Genomic DNA, 20,796 nt, shown 5'->3' on the forward strand with positions numbered 1-20,796 from the left:
AAACTAATTGTCAAAAGTGCAACCCTATGACCATGTTTGTATGGCGAGTGAAAGTATAGGAGGAAACATTTCCATAGTTTACTGTTTCAACCTCCGTAAGTCTACGTAGTAGTGTTTATATTTACTATAAACTTGCGCAAAAAGTATGTTTTGCTGTTAGAAAATAATGACATAAAGAATGTGCCACGAAAAGAATGCACTTGTTCAATTTATCGCAAAATTGGTAGGATAAAGAACCTATTTTTATCCTACTTATTTAAAGCTGTTTGCTAGAGTAGCGTCTGCCAACATTATTCAACGCGTTTACTCAAACGGTTGAATGAAAATTGTTGCACTGGGTATTAGTTATTGTTGCGTTCAAAATTATGTAATTGATACCAATTTTTTTGGCATTCCATTGATAAAAAGACGAATTATTAACAAAATTGTATGGCATATAGGCTTATTACCCTAAATAGTGGTAGTTAGTCATTTCAAGACAAATCGTTTCCCGGATTCAAAATAAACACTGTATAGTCCCATCAGTGCAATTTATTTGGTCAGTGAAATTATATGTATGGACATTTATTTAAAGTGAAATTATTGCAATTTGTTAAGGGGGTGACCTGCTTTACGGATCGATCGATTTAGATCGAAAACAAAAGATAGCTTTTTTTTTGTTATTTGCATAAATAGATGAACTATTTAAGAATATATAACAGCAATTTCAGGACCCAATTCAAAATATTTACAAAGATATATAGCTGAACGCATTGGAGCGCCACATAGGTATATATGTTTGGAAAGTTTGTGGAGTAAATCAGAGGCACTGAAACACACTTCTACGAAATGGCTACCCATGCCAACACCTTCTTCTCGAAATATTATTTTCCGGCATATTTAACATGGTCTGGTGTTGTTTTAATGTTGTTAGTGTAAAAGCCATCGTTAAGTATGATTTATCATGATGAATTTTCCATTCACAAAGAGTGAAGTGGTGAAGTGTACTGAAGCAAATTGGCATTTTTTCGAGTTGTTCCGCTGTATTTTTGTGTACTTGCTTATGTTTATGATAAATGACGTTGTTTTTTTCAAAATACAGCGGCCAGTTGAGCTTCCAATCTTATTTTTTGCACTTGGCAGCGCATTTTTTGTTCTGGGATTTATTTCTGGTGATCAAACCGCATTTATCCAGCTTTTTTCCACCACGGCTTTTATTATTTTATTTTTCCATCACGGCAATACTTTTAAAATAGTTGTACGCTAGATTGGCATGTCTTTGAACACTTAAAAATTGTTTTGTGCCGAGTCATCCAAGCAGTTTTAATCTATAATATTACTGATATCAACACTTCAACAAGGAATTTGCGGTAAAAGAATCTATTTTTGCTCTGACAGCCAGGCTGCCCTGAAAGCACTTAGTTCGGCAGATTCTATTCTATTCTATTCTATTCTATTCTAACCCTTACACAGCCAGTATTGAAAAGCATCCTGGAAAACACTGCAGATATTCTTTAGTGTTTTTCTTGTCAACATTAATATTTGAAGCATATTACAATATGTCGCAAATATTAAAACGGCCAGGCCTACTGTGCAGAGTTGGGTTTGAAGATGTTATATTATACGGCAATTGAATTATTCATTTAATGAACAATTCAACCAACGAATCGTTTTGAAACTTGAATGAGGAAGAAACGAGGACAACCGTACCGACCGTTTTAGTTTATAGGGGGTTAGGATAAAACGTTGGGAGTGACTTTGCTAAGAAGGTTAATGTCACTCCTTTGCTCCTTCGGGATGGGACAGAGGTATTAAAGGTTTGTTCTTTTCAGAATTGAATTCTTTTCTACATGAACCTATAACTGATAACATATATTTTTATAACATGGTAAGTTCAAAATTGTATACCAAAATTATGCACTTTCCAGAAAATTCCGAGATGCAATTTCTCGGATTTCCTCTGTTTTTTAGGTTCTTGTAGAAGATGTACTTAGAGTAACTGTTAGAGCAGTGTTTGTTTTCTCCTTTCAATGTATTAGCTTAAATGGTAAGATGAATAAGTGTGCGTTGTACTTGGCTTTTTCCAGGTTTGTTTTTTCATTGTATTGCTTCTTGGGAACGAAGCAAATATGTTAAAACCCATTTGCGTAATCCAGTGACAGTTAGCCGAGTTATCAACGAAATAGTGTGACATCCTGACTAATGAGATGAATAAGTACTAAGCTCTACCCTATATGTAAATTAGACACCTTTTTGGTCTCATTGTTTTGGAAAAAATTGCGAGCAGCACTTTTTTGCCAATAATGGACTGCAGTAACAAGTTGCTTTATTCAATAACCCATAACTTCAGCATATTGTAATATTTTTCAACGAAAAACATATTTGAACTCTTCAATGTGTTTAAGGTCTTGATGTTTTATTTCCGAAAATCGCGAAAAGCAGCTTACGTTTTACCTCCTAAAGCAGGCAACTCCCTTAAGCATATTTGATCCAAGACCATCGCCATCCATGACAGTAAGCAAATCATACAACTACTACACAGCACGATCTCACAGCTGGCGCAACACGTGAGGTGAAGTGAAGTGAAGCAGTCGCAAAATTGCTTGTCCCGTCATGGTTTTAGTTTATTGTATTCCATTTATAGAAACATTTTTTCCAGCCATTCGAAGTGAGCAAGAGCGGTCGGAGCACGCTACTTATAGATACCGTACTAACACTTATTCAATGATCGCTCTCGTTGCACACATATGAATGTGGAATAAGTTAAGTCGCGATCGCGTCCAAGGAGGTCATATAATAGGTGATCTGTTCTGTCTTAACATAGCAAGATTTTTGTAAAGTGTAAATCTGACGGAATAATTCATTTAGATTCCTTGGGTTTGAGGGAGAGCAGAATGTAGCTTGAGTGTTCTGATTTAATTTGAACTTCAAATCAGCGGAATCTAGAAGTAATGAGTATTTTTTTCACCCGTAACAAATAAACACCATCGGTTCCGTGACATTGCAATACCTCCATTTTGCTACCTTGAGAGGAACTCATATAATCCGCCGTTCCGTTCTATATGGTCGCGGATTCTTCTTTCCTCTCCGCTTACTCTATAGTATGTAGCTAAGAAACCACAGTCACAGCCCCTTGAGTTGTATTGCAGCGCAGCTAGATGTCTCTGAACAGCAACTAGTCATTCTCGCTCGGTCGCGCTGTGCAGAACGCACTTGGTTCTGATTCTGACGATTTTATCGTGTGAAACCTTTTCTCGCCCATTGTAAACAAACTTCCTACGGAAGTGGACTGGAATCGGTTAGGTGAGTGGCGGATATCAGCTGGAGCATATGCTTGCATGAGGAAGAAAAGCATTAACACCAACCTCGCAGAACAGGTTACATTGTTGGAATTCCACCAGCCTTGAACTGTGATGAGTCAACCGGTTTGGTGATGTTTTGTGCGATGAGGCGACAGCATTGGGCGTGAAGTGAGTGGAGTGCTATTTTTGGCCTGTTCTCCCCCAAATTTGGATGAATAACTGAAGAAGGAAACTTTAGTGTTTTATGCTTGAATTGTTGTGGGGCTGCTTTTTAGATATTGTGCGGAGTACGTGACGTTTCTGGTTTCAGTAAGGTGCTACTGTTAAGTGTCGATCAAGGCAAAAAGATCAAATTAGATCACGTTTAATTAAGGTCAGAGCAAAGCATATCTCTACGAATTAGCTCACTAGTGTTTTGGTGAAATGATTTCTACGTTTATGTTTTTCACGAGATGACTATAAGTTACAACAGAGAATAGGAGTGCTATTAAGATACCGCTACTTTTTATGTGGAAAAGTTTGTTTGCCTTTATTTTATTGGTAAGTGATTTGTTTTTTAATGAATGCGTTACTTATTAGCTTGATTTTATTAATAGCTATACGACCGTAATTTTGACAAAAAACATTGTCTTTCGCTATATAGGTACTGTGAATTTAATGGTGCATTCTGCAATAACGCCGTAGTTAACAAAGAGAGGTTTTTATTAGCAGCTGCGTTGTTTTCAAAAATTCTAGTAGAATTATCCTATCATTTCTCTATGACGCATACTCCCTGGAACGGTTGACTATCAAAGCCTTCAATGTACTTCCAATAGTACATTGAATACATGCAGTTTGAAGCAAAACTTGCTATGCATGCAAATCATAAATCAATGTTGATTAAATAGTTCGTGGCAAGGTGATTTCAAATCTCATTTGAAACTAGTTTGGCCATAACTTAAAACCTCTAATAAAATACAGCGGAGTGGTAGCGGTTGCGGCAGTTTTTGACAATTAATCAACGAACTGTCTGTGAAAATCATAGCTAATATTTCTTGACCAATTAAATTTTCTTTTTTAAAAAAAGATCTACACGGTTTTCAAACAGCGCGGTACGCTTATCTCTCGCTTATAAAAAAACTTGTTTACAAACAGAACATTACCGTACCCTGTGCCGGTTTGTTTCGACAGCATAATGTAACCATACTCTCGTGGCAGCCATTACCTTAAAAAACTGAATCTTGAAATAAAAAGTAATACCAGAAGCCGATCTTATCAGTAGGCTCGGTATATGTACTAGTTCCACTTCTAGATGTAATGTCAATGCATTACTCTGATTTTCTAAATATCTACACCTGAATCACTTTTTACACATGCACCGCTTGGGCTGCACACGTAATATTTGTATGACCCTTTCACCCACCTTCAAACATCACTGATTGAAAACACACATGAAAAGTAGTCAACACACATTTTGCCTGCATCGGCTGTCCTAATATAAATATTTACTACTGTCCAACTCACCTCTTATAAACTAGCTCATCGCATGTTTGATGTTGAAACTTGCGGAACCTACCTACATACGAATAGGTAGATATTGTAGCGCTGCAACGGAGGTAAACATATTTTTTGTTGGGCAATGATTCCGCGTATTAGATGATGGTATCTTGTTGCATGGTCCGAACACCGGGAATGCTTCTATAAATATGCAGACTTCGATTAATGTTGTATTAAAGTCAGAAATGCTTATTCAACCCGAAAGCAGACATGTGTTAATCGTTAATAAATTCTCGAAAACGTTTGGGTGTTTAACCCTTTCATATCCAATTAGGATTTTCAAAAACTATTCTTCGCTAATCTTCTTTATGTGTAATTTTTTTGTAACGAATAAGGTGCTGGCGGGTCATATTAACTCGTATTACAAACTTAATTTTCAGAATTATTTTAAACCAAATCTAAATAATTTTTAAACTCAAATTGCTTGTTAGAACTTCAGTTTTCAGTTTCTGGTAAATATTACCTATTTAGGCCTGAAGTTGTTGAACTCCATAATAATGTACGAATGACAATGTGGCAAATCAATGAAACGGATTTTAAAACTTTTTAATGACCTTGAAAGCTTTTTGACAACCTAACATAAATGATATTTATCAGAAGTATTTGTGACTGGCACGGTTGGTAGCGTTGTAACCTAGCTTTACACTGCAAGAATTTAAATTTTTCAAAAGCATTAATCAGCTTTCGCGAATAAAAATCAAACGTAAACTTTTCGAAAATCTCGCCACTCCTAAGCAAATTATGATACCACCATCATGATAAGCAGGCGTTTTTGTTCATGACGGTGGTGTTATAGAAGAATCCGTGTCTATTCAGACCTACCCAAACAAATCGCCCTTTTAGGTGGATAGATGTGAAAAAAATACCGGCCGAAGATTTTGATTGTTAGTTTGAAACCTTAGCTACATTTTGGCGTCAGAAATTCATTTGCACAACTCCATGGCAGCGCTAGGCGAAGATTTGCAAAGCTCTACGTTTTCCATACTTTTACAATATAGGGGTAATGCGGATCTCCTTACGGAGGCAATTCAGACCGTCATTTTTTTGCAATGAAATTATGTTTACCTATGAAATATTTATAGAGAACCTCTTTAAAATGTAAAAAAGTGTGTTACAAAAACTTAATCTGGTTAGCCATAGCTGTCGATTGGCGCATCATGTTTTTTCTTTGCTGCGGCGTGTAGAGTAAGGTGGGGCAAAAGTGCGCACCTAACAATTTTCGTAAAATAACTATTGGTAGAAAAGCACTAGAAAATCGGCATGATTTCAAATTAATACTCTCATCACACATCTTCTAAACATAATAGTGGATATCTCTTGGTTTTGCTTGTAATCCGAGAAATAATTATTTTCTCATGAATACTCAAATGCGCACTTTTGCCCCATGATCGGGGCAAGAGTGCGCATAGCACGGGACAAAAGTGCGCACTGATTGAGTAGCCGATTTATTACCGCCCATAAAATAAACTAACCAATTTTAGGATATCCATTCCCTCTTACTCTTCCTTCATAACTAAAAAGTACCCCTCCCTCTGCCTCGGTTGATGTTGTTCAGTTTTCCATTATGTTGAAAAAACTTGGATGTTTCATCTTATAGATAATGTCGTTCATGATCAAACTGTCACCCTCGTAACATCATTATTTGTCATAGTTGGGTGGATCACTACAAGAATTCTTGCGAATATGCTATTTATATTGGAAATACATCTTTATTTACATATTCATAGTTTTTTGTTTCTTTTTTTAATTACTCTGAGCTTTCGGCACTCTATATTTTCCCTTGGCACTAGTTATGCTGATGCTTTTGTTCTTAAACCGCTCATATCAGTCGTAATTTGACCGGTGAGCTCGCAGTTATTGAGGATGATGGTCCCTTCTTTAAATCACGGAAGAATTAGTTCAACTTTTATATAAAAAGCTTAATTCGCGTCTTTTTTATTGGGACGGATATTTTATGCGCACTTTTACCCCACCGTTAGTTTTTTAACTTATTAAATTGTTACGAAAATTACTGAATTTTTTTCATCAAATCAAATATATCTCGCAACGAACCATATGTTGAAGCTTTTTAGGGTACTGTAGTTTTATAGATTCTGATTTATTCAAACAGCCAATTTATGATTCCCAAAATTCGAAAAATTAAATCAAAGCAGCGAAAAATTTTCCTTCCCCCTTAATTTCAAGCCCCCATATTCAAACCCTTCATGCTTATATGTGCGATTAGTTGACTTAATGATATACTAAATCCATACAGAGTTGCCAGTTTCTAGCGCTTGTGTGCTTCTAAAAGTCCTATGCGCACTTTTGCCCCACGCGCAGTTTTACCCCACCTTACTCTACGTAGCCGCAAGCCGCTGAATGGTGGTTGATGGAATAGGGAGTCTTAATAGCCCCGTACGCTCATTAGGTACAAAAGTGGTGAGCGTCTTGACAATATCTGTGTTTTTACCCAAGCAAAAATCATACCATAAAAAGGAGCCTCAAGCATTCCAAAACACTTACCTATTATTTTTTATTTTTATTTGTTGCTTTAATCACGATTTTACCATTATAATGATTTTTGTTTTGAGGCCTGCAAAAAAATGAAAAACCAAAGACATAGATTTAGCTGTCAAAATTAATGTTTTAGAATAGCAGTTTCACGAAAATGTACGACAGTCATAAAGTCTTACGATTTTCTGAGAAATCGGGAGGTCCGAATTACTCCCCCCGTCTTAATAGCCCCGGGTCCGCCTATACAGCGTGATTTTTTTTGTTCCGGAAAGTCCTTATGGCGAACCAACCTGTACTAAATTATTCAGATCAGTGGCCTAGCCAGAAAATTTAATTTGGGGTGAGGAGTTTGATAAAAATCGTTGATTTATTGAAAATAATAACATGATTTTGATAGATTATTGAAAATTCAGAACCATAAGTAGTCTACCAGATGCCATTCCAGTCTACAAAGAAGAAGAATCAACATGGAACATGGTTTTCAAACCTCCATAGATTATTTTCTTGTAGCATATGTCAATGAAGTCAAAGAATGCGAACTTGAAAGTGGGATAAATGTTCGAAAACTTTCTCAGCGATCAAGCTCACCTAATTTCTTGTGATATACAAATTTTAGTGATTAAGCCTCTTAGAAGTAATTATGGAGAATTCATTCTTCAAAAATAGTAAGAGACTTTGTGGCAGCAAAGGTCTCTATAATCTCATTTTAAACAATTATGTCGAAAATATGATGGCTACATGAATGCAGCATATCGAGAAATAAAAGAACACCTAGGAAAAATTTAAAAAAACAGTTTTCTTCGATATAACTTATTTGTAAGCTTCAGAGACTCATACCTTGAATGCAGAGACTCATACCTTGAATACAGAGACTCATACCTTGAATGAATTTATCAAATACAGTAGTATGACAATAACTCGTTTTAAAGGGTTTTTTACGTCTAGTCTACTATATTTCGATACTCTGAATATGTGTAGTGTCCATGTCTTCAACAAAGTTGCTTGAAATAGTATTTTGAAGACTAGCTGAAGACAGTTTTTTTTTCTTGAATTCTTGAATTCTCTTGAATTCTCTATAATTACTTCTAGGGGGACAAAAAGGTTTTAAAATTCTTCAATGCTACTTAACATTGAAATTGGATAATTTCGAATAAATTTGATCGTAACCGCGAAAGAGTTATCGAGCATTTATTATACTTTTCTTCATTATTGAAGCTCAAAACTTAACAACTTAACTTGTACCTAGTACACAAAGTTGTATCACGTAAATGGCGAATTCAGCACTCAAATATATAAATGACATACAATCGCTCGAGGCTCTCGCGATAATACAACTCTTCGTGCAAAGGCGATAATTCAAGTATAAATACTCCCATATCGTCACAAGCAAAAAAATTTCGGTAGTTAAAACAACGTGTTTGAATTTATAAAGGCCGTCACGAGAGCTAACATGCCGCTTTCGTGAAATCATACTATAGTGAGATTTGGAAGCTTAATTAAACATCAGAATGACGGCCCGCGCGAGTATTCAAAGCCCCACGCGAATATGCAAACGGTTACACGATTATATGCATGAATTCAAACATGCGAAGTTACATACACAATAGCCTATGCGACACGAAAGCCCGTGATCTCGCATACATTAAAATACCTCGGCGATCAACGTTAGCACTCACGAGTTCATACACGCTATTCCAAGTGCGATTATACAAACGACAAACTACTAGAATTCACTCTCTTTAAGCATCTGAGCCGTATACAGAAAATTAAATGTAAGAATCACGACCTGCACGAACATTCTAAACTCACACGGTTCATACACACGACCCTAGTTAAAACCTCTATAATCGAAACAAAAAAGATGTACAGCTGATGCAACCCATTAACATACAAACGCTCGTGTCCTGAGGGATAATACGAGCCTACCTGATCACAAATGCGAACATGCAGTCGAGATCATCCACGTCCACTAGGACCCGGGCGAACCACCCAAAAAAAATTCCCAGAAACGTTTTACATTGCGAGTATTTTATTTGATGCAGGTGTCCTCAAGACGTGCGTCTGCACAAACTCAAGATTACTATGGGCATCCTTAGCACTTCAGGCTTCAATATATAACATAAAACTAAGAACTTGTTAAAAATATTCATGTGAAAACCACTGTAAGCCATTCTGACTTACTAACTGCACTAAACCGCGAGATTTTCTTGTGATTGGCCACGCGGCACTATTGAATGCTCTTAACATGTTTCTATTTAAAATTTAAAAGAAGTGAACTATACGGTATCCTCCAGGATGTGATTTTAGTCATAGCTCACGGTAGCGTAAAAGTAACGCAGTTTTTCTGTTAGAGGATATCAAAATGAAATCAGGTTCATTCTTTGTTAAGATGAAGAATTTCCAATTTTAGAATACACATTTTTCTTACATCTATGTGTCTCCATCGACCACGAACTTCTCGCAAAGCCTCTAATTTTATATCATTCTCTAACCGTGACTCATTAGTGACTGATTACTATTCGCTTCGATTAGCGCATTCCTTCACGCATCACTCACGATTTATTCCCCGTAAAAATTTTCCATTCTCCATCTACATCTGAATCTAATCGATCTATTTATTTGACAGAGTATCTAACAGTTACGGTTGAGCAAACTAGTCACTAAAATTGCGGCAGTGGTACTCGGTGTATAATCGGACCACAGACAAACAGATCTAATTCATTGATCTTCACAAGAAAACCAGAAACAATGCTGTCTTATTGGTGAATTAATTCGGTTATGTCCGTTTAATCGTAATCTTTTCGGTTGATTTCTTCTTATTTTCTGTTGCCTAATTGATTGTACTGAGAAGTGAAAGGGTTGTTTGCATATTGATAATGTTTCAAAGCACATGCATAATTGAAAGACAAACGATGTCAAGATGATTTTTCTTTCTTGTTATGAAGTAAGGACCAACATTTTATTCGAAAATATCATCACTGTCGGACATGAAGACATTTATTGAACCAAGCTTGAAATATTAGATTCATCCGCACTGAGTGAAATATTTGTTTTTATTGCCGCAACACAGAACACAAAACAAATCTACAAATCACTAGTCAATTTACTTCGAGTTGTATATCTAACCAAGCAACGGCAAGCTTGTATTTGATTCTCTACCATCCAGGTGCTGGCGGAAATTTAAAGCGTTGGTTCATGACCATCGGTTGAAAGCCTTTTGTGAAATTATCGGTCTCTGTCAAACCCCTTTTCATCCATACCAAACCACTAATAAATATATTTTTTCGTTCTCATACATTTTCAGATTGTGATAACGGACCGACCACCTCGAATCAGACGACCCTCAACTCATCAGTATCAGCTGGAGCAACCCCACGTAACAGTGGTAGTAGTACTGCCAGCAGCAATACGGTTAGCACTTGTGCCACCCTGACTGGCAACAGTACACCGGTAACGAATGCCGTCAGTTCGAGCACAGTAGCGGACAGCGGTAGCAGTAGGGCAGCAGAAAACGGTTGCGAGAAAGCAGTTACACCCGGGGCACCGGGATCCTCTGGTCACAAAGGTAGCATCCGGGGTAATAAGCTGGCCCGAAGAGCACGTTCCTTCAAAGACGATTTCCTGGAGAAGATCTCACAGATCCGTACACCCACTAATACGATGACGAGGTGAGATGTTTGACTGTGGTGATTTTTGAGTGGTCCGGGTAGGGCTTTCCGTGGTGCATCGTCTGTTAATAAAACTGGTACATTGGAATCTGTCCTTTATGCGTACAAAACATAGTCTTAGTAATGGCAGTACCATTTATTTCGGTTTGTAGGATTAGTTAGGAAGGAATTGGTAGGGTCAATCACATCATAATTAATCGAATGTCGTTGAAAAAATCTGGGAGGAATTTCCCCCATATCTCAAACACAAATTCTCCGTATTGCGACATTAATCGTTTAACATATGCTGCATTAGTATTCAATGCTTGATAATGTAGTTGTACATCGATTATTTTATCGTCTATGTACCTATATACACGGGAATGATTGATCTAACGCTGTTAATCTAAAAGAGCATGAAGTATTTTGCCTTATTTATTAATTTATCTATGTACTTATTCATTAATTTAGTTCATATATTTACATAGTTCTATTTATTTATTGTCAACGTTATCAATGTAACATTCCTTATATGGTGGAACTAGAAATGTCTAACTTTTGTAAATTGATAGCTTATTTTCTTTTTCAATAAAGTTTTACCTAACGAACAGTAGGGCGTACGTTGCAGCAATTAATTTACCGTTTCCTATTTAAAAAAAAGGTGCTTTGTATGAAAGGAAGTCGTAGCGTGGCCTTCTGGTGACCTTGGCGGTATCGCAGTTTGTTGTCCTTGTGTAAACAGATTTATTTTGGAATTTAACTCGCCTTCTATCATACAGTCCGTAGAATTTATTTAAATGTTTGTTCCTTCACCAATAGTTTTATTTACGATGGTTGGAAAAAAACGGAATGCCGGAAACCCCGATTTCCAAAAGATTTGATCGAAATTCTTTCGTTTATTTTATGTATATTCAGTGTTTGAAGGGAACGGAGGAAACATATATTCAGGGGTCTGTACTTCAAGACAAGTATAATAAGCTGACAATTTAACATGATTGATTTAGTATCTTCTGACTTGTCTTTCTCTTTGTTAAATTTCCCGTAATTTCTGTCTCTTCCTACGCATTCTTTAAATTCACACTTAGCGCCGGACTATAGGCCTATGCATAATTAAACTCTCCTGAAAAGAAGAACTGACGCAGAAATATCAAGCCGTTTCTAGAAAGTTCGCCCAGATAAGCTCACAACTGTGATATTCTGTCTAAAGCAGTGGTTGTCAATTTTTTCGAACCCTTAGAATTACCCTGGGTACTATGCTATATTTCACCCTAAGGAGGAAAATTGGGTAAACACCAAAATTTTTCACCAGGGCGAAATTTTTTGTTGGTAAAACCAGTCTTTGCACTTGAAGGGCACAAATTCTTACTTATTACATGGGTGCGTTTCGGCTTCGCCTCATTAGAAACCGACACTAACTTTTTGTCGGAATAGATTAGTGCCGGCTTATATAGCATAGTGCTTTCGCATAGCTAAGCCAAGACAAGTTTCGGCTTCACTGTGTCTCATCGGCATAAACAGAACTTCTGCTCGGACGGGACATCACGTTTGATCAGTCGTTCGATTGAAACACAAGGTGTGTTTTGGTTTTTAGGGATTTGCGTCAAGCCGGCGCTAAACTATTCCGAAAAAAAAAGTTAGTGTCGGTTTCTGATGAGGCGAAGCCGAAACACACCCATGTAATACCCCGGGAAAATATATTTTTCTTCGGGAACCCCTAGAAACGACTTCACGGCCCTCAGGTTGAGAATCACTGGTCTAAAGCAAGCAAATGACTTTATTGGCGACAGGTGTATTACGAAGGAGTACCACGTCTACGTGCCCGTTCACAAAGTTAAGATCGACGGTGTGGGCACATATTTTGTGTTTCTGCAAACTCGTATCGGATGACCTTGCTTTACATATTCTTAGACCAGTATCGTCTGCTGTTTGTATCGTCATGCATCCTGAGCAAAAGAAAATCCTACAATACCTCTGTGGTCATTGTCCAGTTTCACCATCACTGCATGTTGTTTTTCGTAGCGTTTTAAATGGGATCAATCCATGCAAACACCATCAGCATGGTCCGAAAGATCCCATATAAAAATATATTTTGGTGTTTTTATGTGTTATTGATCCTATTTTATGGTGTTTTGATGGTTGAGAAACTTGGCACGGGCCATATTTATTATCTTTTTGAGGGCTTGTATGGTGTCTGAACCCATGAGATAACAGCATTGCACCAGCTACAATCAAATGGCACATTGTAGTAATTAGGCTCGGTGGGACAATTGCGCTAAAAATCATAAGGATGACATTTGCATCTGGAATGCTGAAAAGTGTTCCTATTGTTGTCCACATGATCTATTACCTTACCTCGTGCACAAACAGCGCCCGAGAAATCGGAAGCATTCCCTTAAAAAGCTCACTAAACACTTTGCAGAAATACTACGCCATTTACAACGTCGAATCATTACGCTTTCTTATGCCAGAAAGAATGTGACTCTGACGATCCCCATATGAGAACACCTTTATTGCTCATAAAAGCCATAGGCAGATGAGATTCTTTGTGAAGCGTTAAGGGGCATAGGAGCTTTTATCCTGTTTTGCTGACAAACTTAAAAAAAAAAATTCTCGAGAACGAGAAGGCAAAATGAATTGAGGTTTTTTGCATATTGTAAAACAGACCTTAGTCTTGAATTGCAACTTTTTAAATTAGTTTTAAAGAACATTTGATAGACAATTGGTTTGAGATAGTTACACCTCGATAGTGGTGCGTCGGGCATGCCGAGAGGGTTTATGGGCCTTTAATTGTTTTGTGTTTTTTCATACTCTGCACCTGCCAAAACTATTGATCAACCACTAGCCTATGCGCGCTGACGTGGTCGACTGGCGGGATGACGTGAATTGACTTTTGCAGTGTACCGCGTTCGTCTGAGTATTTGTAAAAGCTGTGTCAGGGAATGGATACAGAACTGGCCTATATGATAGAATAGTGGGTAATTCTTCCTAGGATTCGTTGGTCACTTTTTCTAGTGTTCAATTCGCGCATTTGATTCGATTCATTCGGGAGGTTCGGATTGAATAAATTAAGGTACGATTAGTTTACCGACGCATGTGAATCCTCCATTCCTGGTCAGCATAGCATGCTAAAATTCTAACTAAGCTACAAAAAATTTCAGGAATATTGTAGCACCATACTTTGTACGATAAAGTTGTTTCAGGATTGAAAAATATCGTTTTTGACATTACTTTTCCGTATACACGTTAGGAGTTAGTATTTCAGCCATAGTACCATTACTACTGGTACAACTACCCTAAGACTTTTCATACATGTTTGCTCTCCTGCTTTACATTACATTCTGTCGTCAGAGATAGCGACCTGGCTTTGATAAGATAAAATAGGGTTGTTTAAGTTGCTTTGGACAATGAATCTTTTTCTAAAATATAGGGTAAATAAAGACAACATTATGAACATTAATTTAAAAATTATCCAACGTACCGTCGACAATATCTAATTGAGTAAATTTTTTTTAAATAATGTGCTAAATCAGCCAGCTCCTTGCTGTTTGAATGCTATAATGGCCATAGTTTAGCTCAGCCAATCAATCGCAACACTGTGCTGATAACAATTTGTTCAGCACTCGTTCATAGTACTTCATCGCCATATCTTTGCTGATTTCTCACACAATTCTACTCGCAAGTATGTACCGTCATGGGGTGGTTTCTACTAGGTACTGGTACACACGTCTAGGAACGTCTGTCCCCTAACTGCTCTAGAGCGGTAGATAAACAAGAGCCGCCGAAGAATTCGCGAGTAAGAGCCACCGTGAAATAGGTGTTAGTCACTATTTAGTTGTCTTCGGAAGACTGTCCAAAAACAACCTTTTATTAATGCATTCTATGTATAATTTTTTTTCCAAATCTTCTGACTATCGTCCAAAATCGTCCTCATCTTCTAAACGGACTAGGTCACACTCACCAAACAGTCCACGTAGTGGCAGTGCCGGCAGTGGTCAGCGGACTAGCGGTGGAAAAGGCCCTGCCGACGATTTGCTGACTGCCGCGGGGAAACCAATCCAAGATTTGGCCTATCACGTGCGTCAAGTAAAAAACGCACTCACCCACTTCAAGGATGTAATACTGAAGAACAAGCTGGAGATGCTCCCGGGTAATGGAACCGTGGTGCTGGAGTTGATTGCCAACGTACACACGGGTGAGTATGAACATTTGGGATGCGATGCGTTTCGATAGGATAAATTGGTAATTTTTTGTTGCTTACATCAGCGATGACATGCAATTTCTCGAAATCCAAGGATTTCTATAAAATACGAAAATGCTTTCGGCTCCAGCAGTTTTTTATGTGAGGACCAAAACACGGCGCGGTACATCGCATTATCGTGATGAACGTGTAAACATGTCAAGATAATAAAGATGTACCTAGGAAGTAGTCAATGTGTGTTGTTCTTGCGAATTCTATCTCGAGCTACAAATTGACTCTACCTGAGTAGTTTCCATTTTTGCTTTAAATTTTGCAATAAAGTCGGCTAGGTCGCGCAACGTTTAGTAAGAAGATCGTGTTCCACGATACAATTTACAAATTGCTTTTGGAGACGAAGGTCAAAAAGAATAAAATGTTGATAAAAACCAAAAATGCTGATAAAAACATCCAAGATAATAAAATGTAAACAATTTTTCAGCCCTGCAATCCTACACACTGAACGAAAACAGCAGCGCGCTTATTAACGCAACCAACCATGTATATATGTCCCTCGGGAACCTGTTGAAACTCTGCGACGAGGTTCTTCTGACTGCCGACAACGAAAACTGTCCTTCGCTGAGCAAAGAGAACGTTAAAGAAATCGTCGAACTGGTCGACAATGCCGTCAATAATCTGGTCAATCTTGCTAACGAGAAAATCTCCGATAAAGCTGCAGGCAGCACTATCAACGCTAATCACACCATCTCTTCCAACACATTACAACGACCGGTGGTGGACATTGCCGGACAGAGAACATCTCTGCCGGATATACCACTAACACCACGAGAACGGGATATTCTGGAGCAAACCTCGCTTAAAACGGTCCGCGCATCGCACAGTACCGAAAGTGTTCTTCGCGATTCTAGTCCTCCCCCGAAACCTCCGCTACCCGACCGTGGTCAGGATCCACCACCGCTGCCACCAAAGCGGAAGAGCCAACATTCGAAAAACCACTCGTTTCACGAAACGTCCGATTGTGCTTCGGATTCAACATTTCTTGGTTGTGGTGGCCTCGATCGAATGTCACTAAGGTCTCGCTCTCCAGAAGATAACTCTAGTCTGCTGAGTGCCAGCGCTGGTTCGTTGGACTCGGCATTAAATCACTCACGCGAAGAGGAAGAACTCCGAGCACTAACTCATGACAAATCATCTCTAATACTGGGGCAGACCGGTGGCCATAACTCAACGGTAATATATGAATTTAAATGCTTGAATGTCTTTAATGATTTTTTTTTACTTTCAACAGGTATGGGATGAATCAGACTGCCCCGGCATGCAGTTGCTAGGCGGTGGAGGTGCCATCATGACAGACGTCACTGCTCTCAATAATCGAAACTCCAACGAATCGGGTTTCGAGTCCATGTACTCGCTCCGAATAAGCCGGGATCATCAGAGCAGTTCTACGCATAAATCTGCAGCATTTGCTAGTGCAAGCAGTAGTACCACCAGTTCGCAAATGCACAAATCCGAATCGCTGGGCGATAGACTGAGTTCAGGAAAAATAATTTCAATGGTCACTAGTCAACAGCAGCAACAACAACAGCAAGAGCAACAGCATCAGAAGATCGATACCATTGTAACACAAGCTAGCGGCGATGGTGGTGATATCGTGTTAACTTCAACAACCACTACAGAGTTCACTAGCAGTAGTAGTAGAGTACAGAAAGCTACTTTATCAAAGGTTATACAGTACGGCAGCATCGAGGCAAATGACGAGGTGTTTGGTAGCGAGCCCAACGATAGGCCACCAGCATTGCCGGTGAAAACTCGATCGCAAAGTATTAGAAGAGAACGGCACCCATCGCAGTATGATAATGTGGACGAGATGGATCTAGAGAAGGGGTAATATTTATGTTCGTATAATTAGATTGATATTTATTTTAATAGACTTATAAACAGTTCACAAGACACGTTCAATAACTGCTCGTTGCATCAGACGGGTTACCATAGCCGGCAGCAGATGATCAATAATATGCCGAGTAAGCATATAAGTCTGATTGAACCGCGTCATATGAATCATTTCAGCGAGGAGCCACCACCTTTACCAATGAAGAAGAAGCACAGTGAGTATTTGCATTATTTCTCCTAGTTGTTTACGGCTTACATCATTCTTCACATTAGTACTTTTGTGTTAATACTGTGAAATAGCAATATATAAATGTATTAAGCGAAACTGATGTTGCAGTTGTAGCGGCAAAATGCCACATAAATACTGTTCATAGCCTTTATTAACTAGTGAAAGAAATTACCTAATACAGTGATTTTGTCTACCTAGATTCTCTCAACTTTTAACACAATTTTGTCAAAGGAATTCGATCAAATTTGATATTCATGACTGTTACTTGGATTCTTAAGGGTTATTTGCGGTTTTGTATGGTTTATCCATTCATTACGGCAGGTTTAATAGAACGAGGATTACTTGCGATTTTCGTCAAAGTTTGTGGTGAAAATAAAAAAAGAAACGTCAGATATATTGTAAAAAAGGCAGCTTACATTTTTTGGCTATCGGACAAATAACTGTATGATAGCATAAAGTATCTGACAGATTGGGTGTCAGTACACAGTAGTATTGCTCTTCAATATTAATACTGATGTTTTTTCAAGTTGTGCAAATATGGTCTTGTGAATTTTATAAATATTTTCACAGCAATAGGTGAACTATGATAAAATATAAGGCTTGTTCAAGGCACAATCCGGACACCTAAAGCCTATTAATTTCTTGAAATATTCAACAAAAAAATGAAATTTTTCTCACAGATACGGACTCATGTTTGGTCTATCTACACGCAGAAAAATGTATATTAAATTCCAAAATAATTCGCTTAGAAATCAAAAATATATATTTTTGAATCAGGGCCTAATTGCAATTTTTTTAGATTCAAAAATATTTGTTGTTAGATTCCAAAAAAATGGTTGTTGTTTCTAATAACAAGCCGCAATAGGATTTTGTGTAGATTCAATAATAATTTTATTTGAATCTATGATATCTTTTTTTGAAACAAAGTATGTTATTTGTTAGTTGAAATATGCTTTTCCTTTTTAAAACAATGAAAAAATCTATTTGAATCAAAAAACTTTTATTTTGTTTTCAAACAAGGTGTAATTAATATTAACATCTTGATTTTTGTTTTTTCTTCTACCCTAAGATGCTCATATTTTGCACCGAATCCCAATCCCAAATTCCAATTTGCATAATTACGTAAATTACAACTTTTCCAAGCTTTCCGCTAAAAAATGCTGGTTTAGCTCCTCTGCTTTCTCTCGTTCGATAAATTTCGACGATGTATCAATTTTCTGGAATAATAACAATAATATTAGGTTCTTAGGTATTACCCCATTAATAAATAATTTTCTCACCTATGAAAGCACTCACGACCGAATTGCACTAATCAAATTGTATTTACATTTTTATAATGCTCAAATAGTCTAAATCTAGCGTCTTGAACTCCAATTCTTTATTCTCGACCTCCGATGCGTCCATTTTTTCATTTGTATGATACAACAAAGATCGAACCAAACACAGTCTATACATTTTCAAGCAATATTTCTAAATCTAACAGCAATACTTTTGTTTTAAATAATGCTATTGTACAACCAACCAATGCTTTTTTGGTTCAACTAAATACTTGAATTTGAATCAAAGTTTGAATATATTTGATACGAATATTCCCTGCTTTTTGCAGGGATTTTAGAATCAAAATGCAGATTATTTTGTCACCAATGCCGATATTTTTGTACCAACAATGTTTGGTATTTGAAACAGAGAAATTGCATTTCTGTTTTAACAAAATCTTTGACTTAGAATCAAAGTCGCAAAATATTTGATTCGAATATGCCTTATTTCTCTGCGTGTAGAAATAAATGTTTCGTTGATATGTAAAATGCGTTTTCAATACCAACGTCGAAAGAAGTGCGTGTTGGAAAAGTTATTATGTGGAGTCCAAACGAAAAAAAAATCTAATACTCGATTGCCAATAGCTGCAAATAAAGGAGATGCAAAAAATATGGGTTGGTAATGTCTGTGATATAACTAACTGTCCCATGTTCCAAAACTGACAAATGCGAGAATCGCGATTGAAGATGTAAATTATAATAGCAATCTGTAGAGAAACGTTGCAACAAAATAAAGCATTATTGTCTGAAATTACGTTCAGAACAAACGTTTCCAATGTAAATAGTCCAGTTTTTCATTAGACAAATACAATTAACGCTGTCTTTCAAGAAAAAATTTAAATGGAACTGTTATGCCGAGTAAGCAGATAGAAACCGGAAAATTCTACGCATATCAGTTGTTTACAAAAGTGCGCGTCGAGAGCTCTCAGGAGATTTTTGGCTACCCCAAAATTGGAAGTGGATGCGTATATAAGAATTTGGAAGCAATGGCAGTGAAGAACTTTACAGGATTGATCTCACTACCGCAACTATTAAAATCGCACTCAACTCTTTTTCAGAGGCGACGCGTGGTTCCACCGTCAACCTGTTCAATATACCATAAAGGCCCTCAAAACGTCACAGTCATCTCTAAAACTAATTCGACTCCATGGGACGTTTTTAGATCAGCTAATTATGTTTCGATTATCTCTTCTGACGTTAATCGGGTGGATTTGACGTCCGACAAAATCGTCGAATCCATACAACATCATAGGGTTAATGAAAGATGTTAGTCGACGGGTTTTTCTGTTCGCAAGAGCTGAGCAAAACAAATTTGTTGTCAAAATCCACCGGTAAATTGTTAAATAATCGTCTGGTAGAATGCTTTGTGGTGTCACACCTGTATGATGAACTACATTGCGACTAAAACGATAAAAAGGCAGCGAAGTGAAAACGATAAATATAATTGCGTATCAGAGAAATAAAAGTACAGTACCAGTAAATGATTGAATCCGATTGGATGCGTTTTCATTTCCGCTCGATTGTTCCGTCCCCAAATTGGTGACCCCGCGTGATACCGGAAAATTCGATATTTTTCAAACGGAAACCAACGAAAAAAAGTTCTTCTCAACGTTATCATAAAATGGTAACGCAAATCTGCCAGCCGCAGGTGCTGCTGCTGTTACGGTGAAACTTCCAGAATTTTGGAAATCGGATCCTCTGATGTGGTTCGCCCAAGCTGAGGCCCAATTCGCCCTCGCTGGGATTCAGAACGATCAGACAAAGTTCTTCCACATACGGGCCAAAGTGGACCAATCGGTGCTCCGCCATATTTCCGATCTTGTCGCTCAACCTCCAAAGAAAAACAAATACAAAGCAATTGAGGACCAACTAATCTCCCGTTTTGAGCTATCAGCGCAGAAAAAATTGGAAAAACTTTTGAGTTCTTGTGATTTGGGCGACATGCGTCCTACCCATCTCCTTGCTTAAATGCAAGAACTTAGGATTAGCTTGTCACGGTACCAACTGGTGCAGAAACGGATGCAGTATTTTTGGCGAATGAATATATCACCGGACTATAGAAGCGTAGCAAGTGGTACAAGCATTTTACCAACTTGTTGTTACCAACTTACTTGATAGCTTGGAATGTTACTTCTTAAGTCCTATTGAAAACCGATATTTTCATGGCAATTTTAATCTTATGTCAGAAAATCCGTAGGGTCATCTTCTT

General features: G+C 37.6%; 1 protein-coding gene across 8 annotated transcripts in view; it reads left to right on the forward strand.

Annotated features, from left to right (window-relative positions):
* The window catches only part of LOC131677472 (guanine nucleotide-releasing factor 2), a 117,374-nt gene that overhangs the window by 71,696 nt on the left and 24,882 nt on the right, over positions 1 to 20,796 (forward strand). For all 8 annotated transcript variants that reach the window (XM_058957354.1, XM_058957344.1, XM_058957314.1 and 5 more), the window contains 5 exons: positions 10,615 to 10,978; positions 14,905 to 15,149; positions 15,634 to 16,382; positions 16,441 to 17,036; positions 17,094 to 17,257. In XM_058957354.1, coding sequence (XP_058813337.1) covers positions 10,615 to 10,978; positions 14,905 to 15,149; positions 15,634 to 16,382; positions 16,441 to 17,036; positions 17,094 to 17,257 — 2,118 coding nt within the window. The remainder of the gene's footprint in view (positions 1 to 10,614; positions 10,979 to 14,904; positions 15,150 to 15,633; positions 16,383 to 16,440; positions 17,037 to 17,093; positions 17,258 to 20,796) is intronic.

The sequence above is a fragment of the Topomyia yanbarensis genome, chromosome 1 (assembly GCF_030247195.1).
Source record: "Topomyia yanbarensis strain Yona2022 chromosome 1, ASM3024719v1, whole genome shotgun sequence".
Taxonomy (NCBI): domain Eukaryota; kingdom Metazoa; phylum Arthropoda; class Insecta; order Diptera; family Culicidae; genus Topomyia; species Topomyia yanbarensis.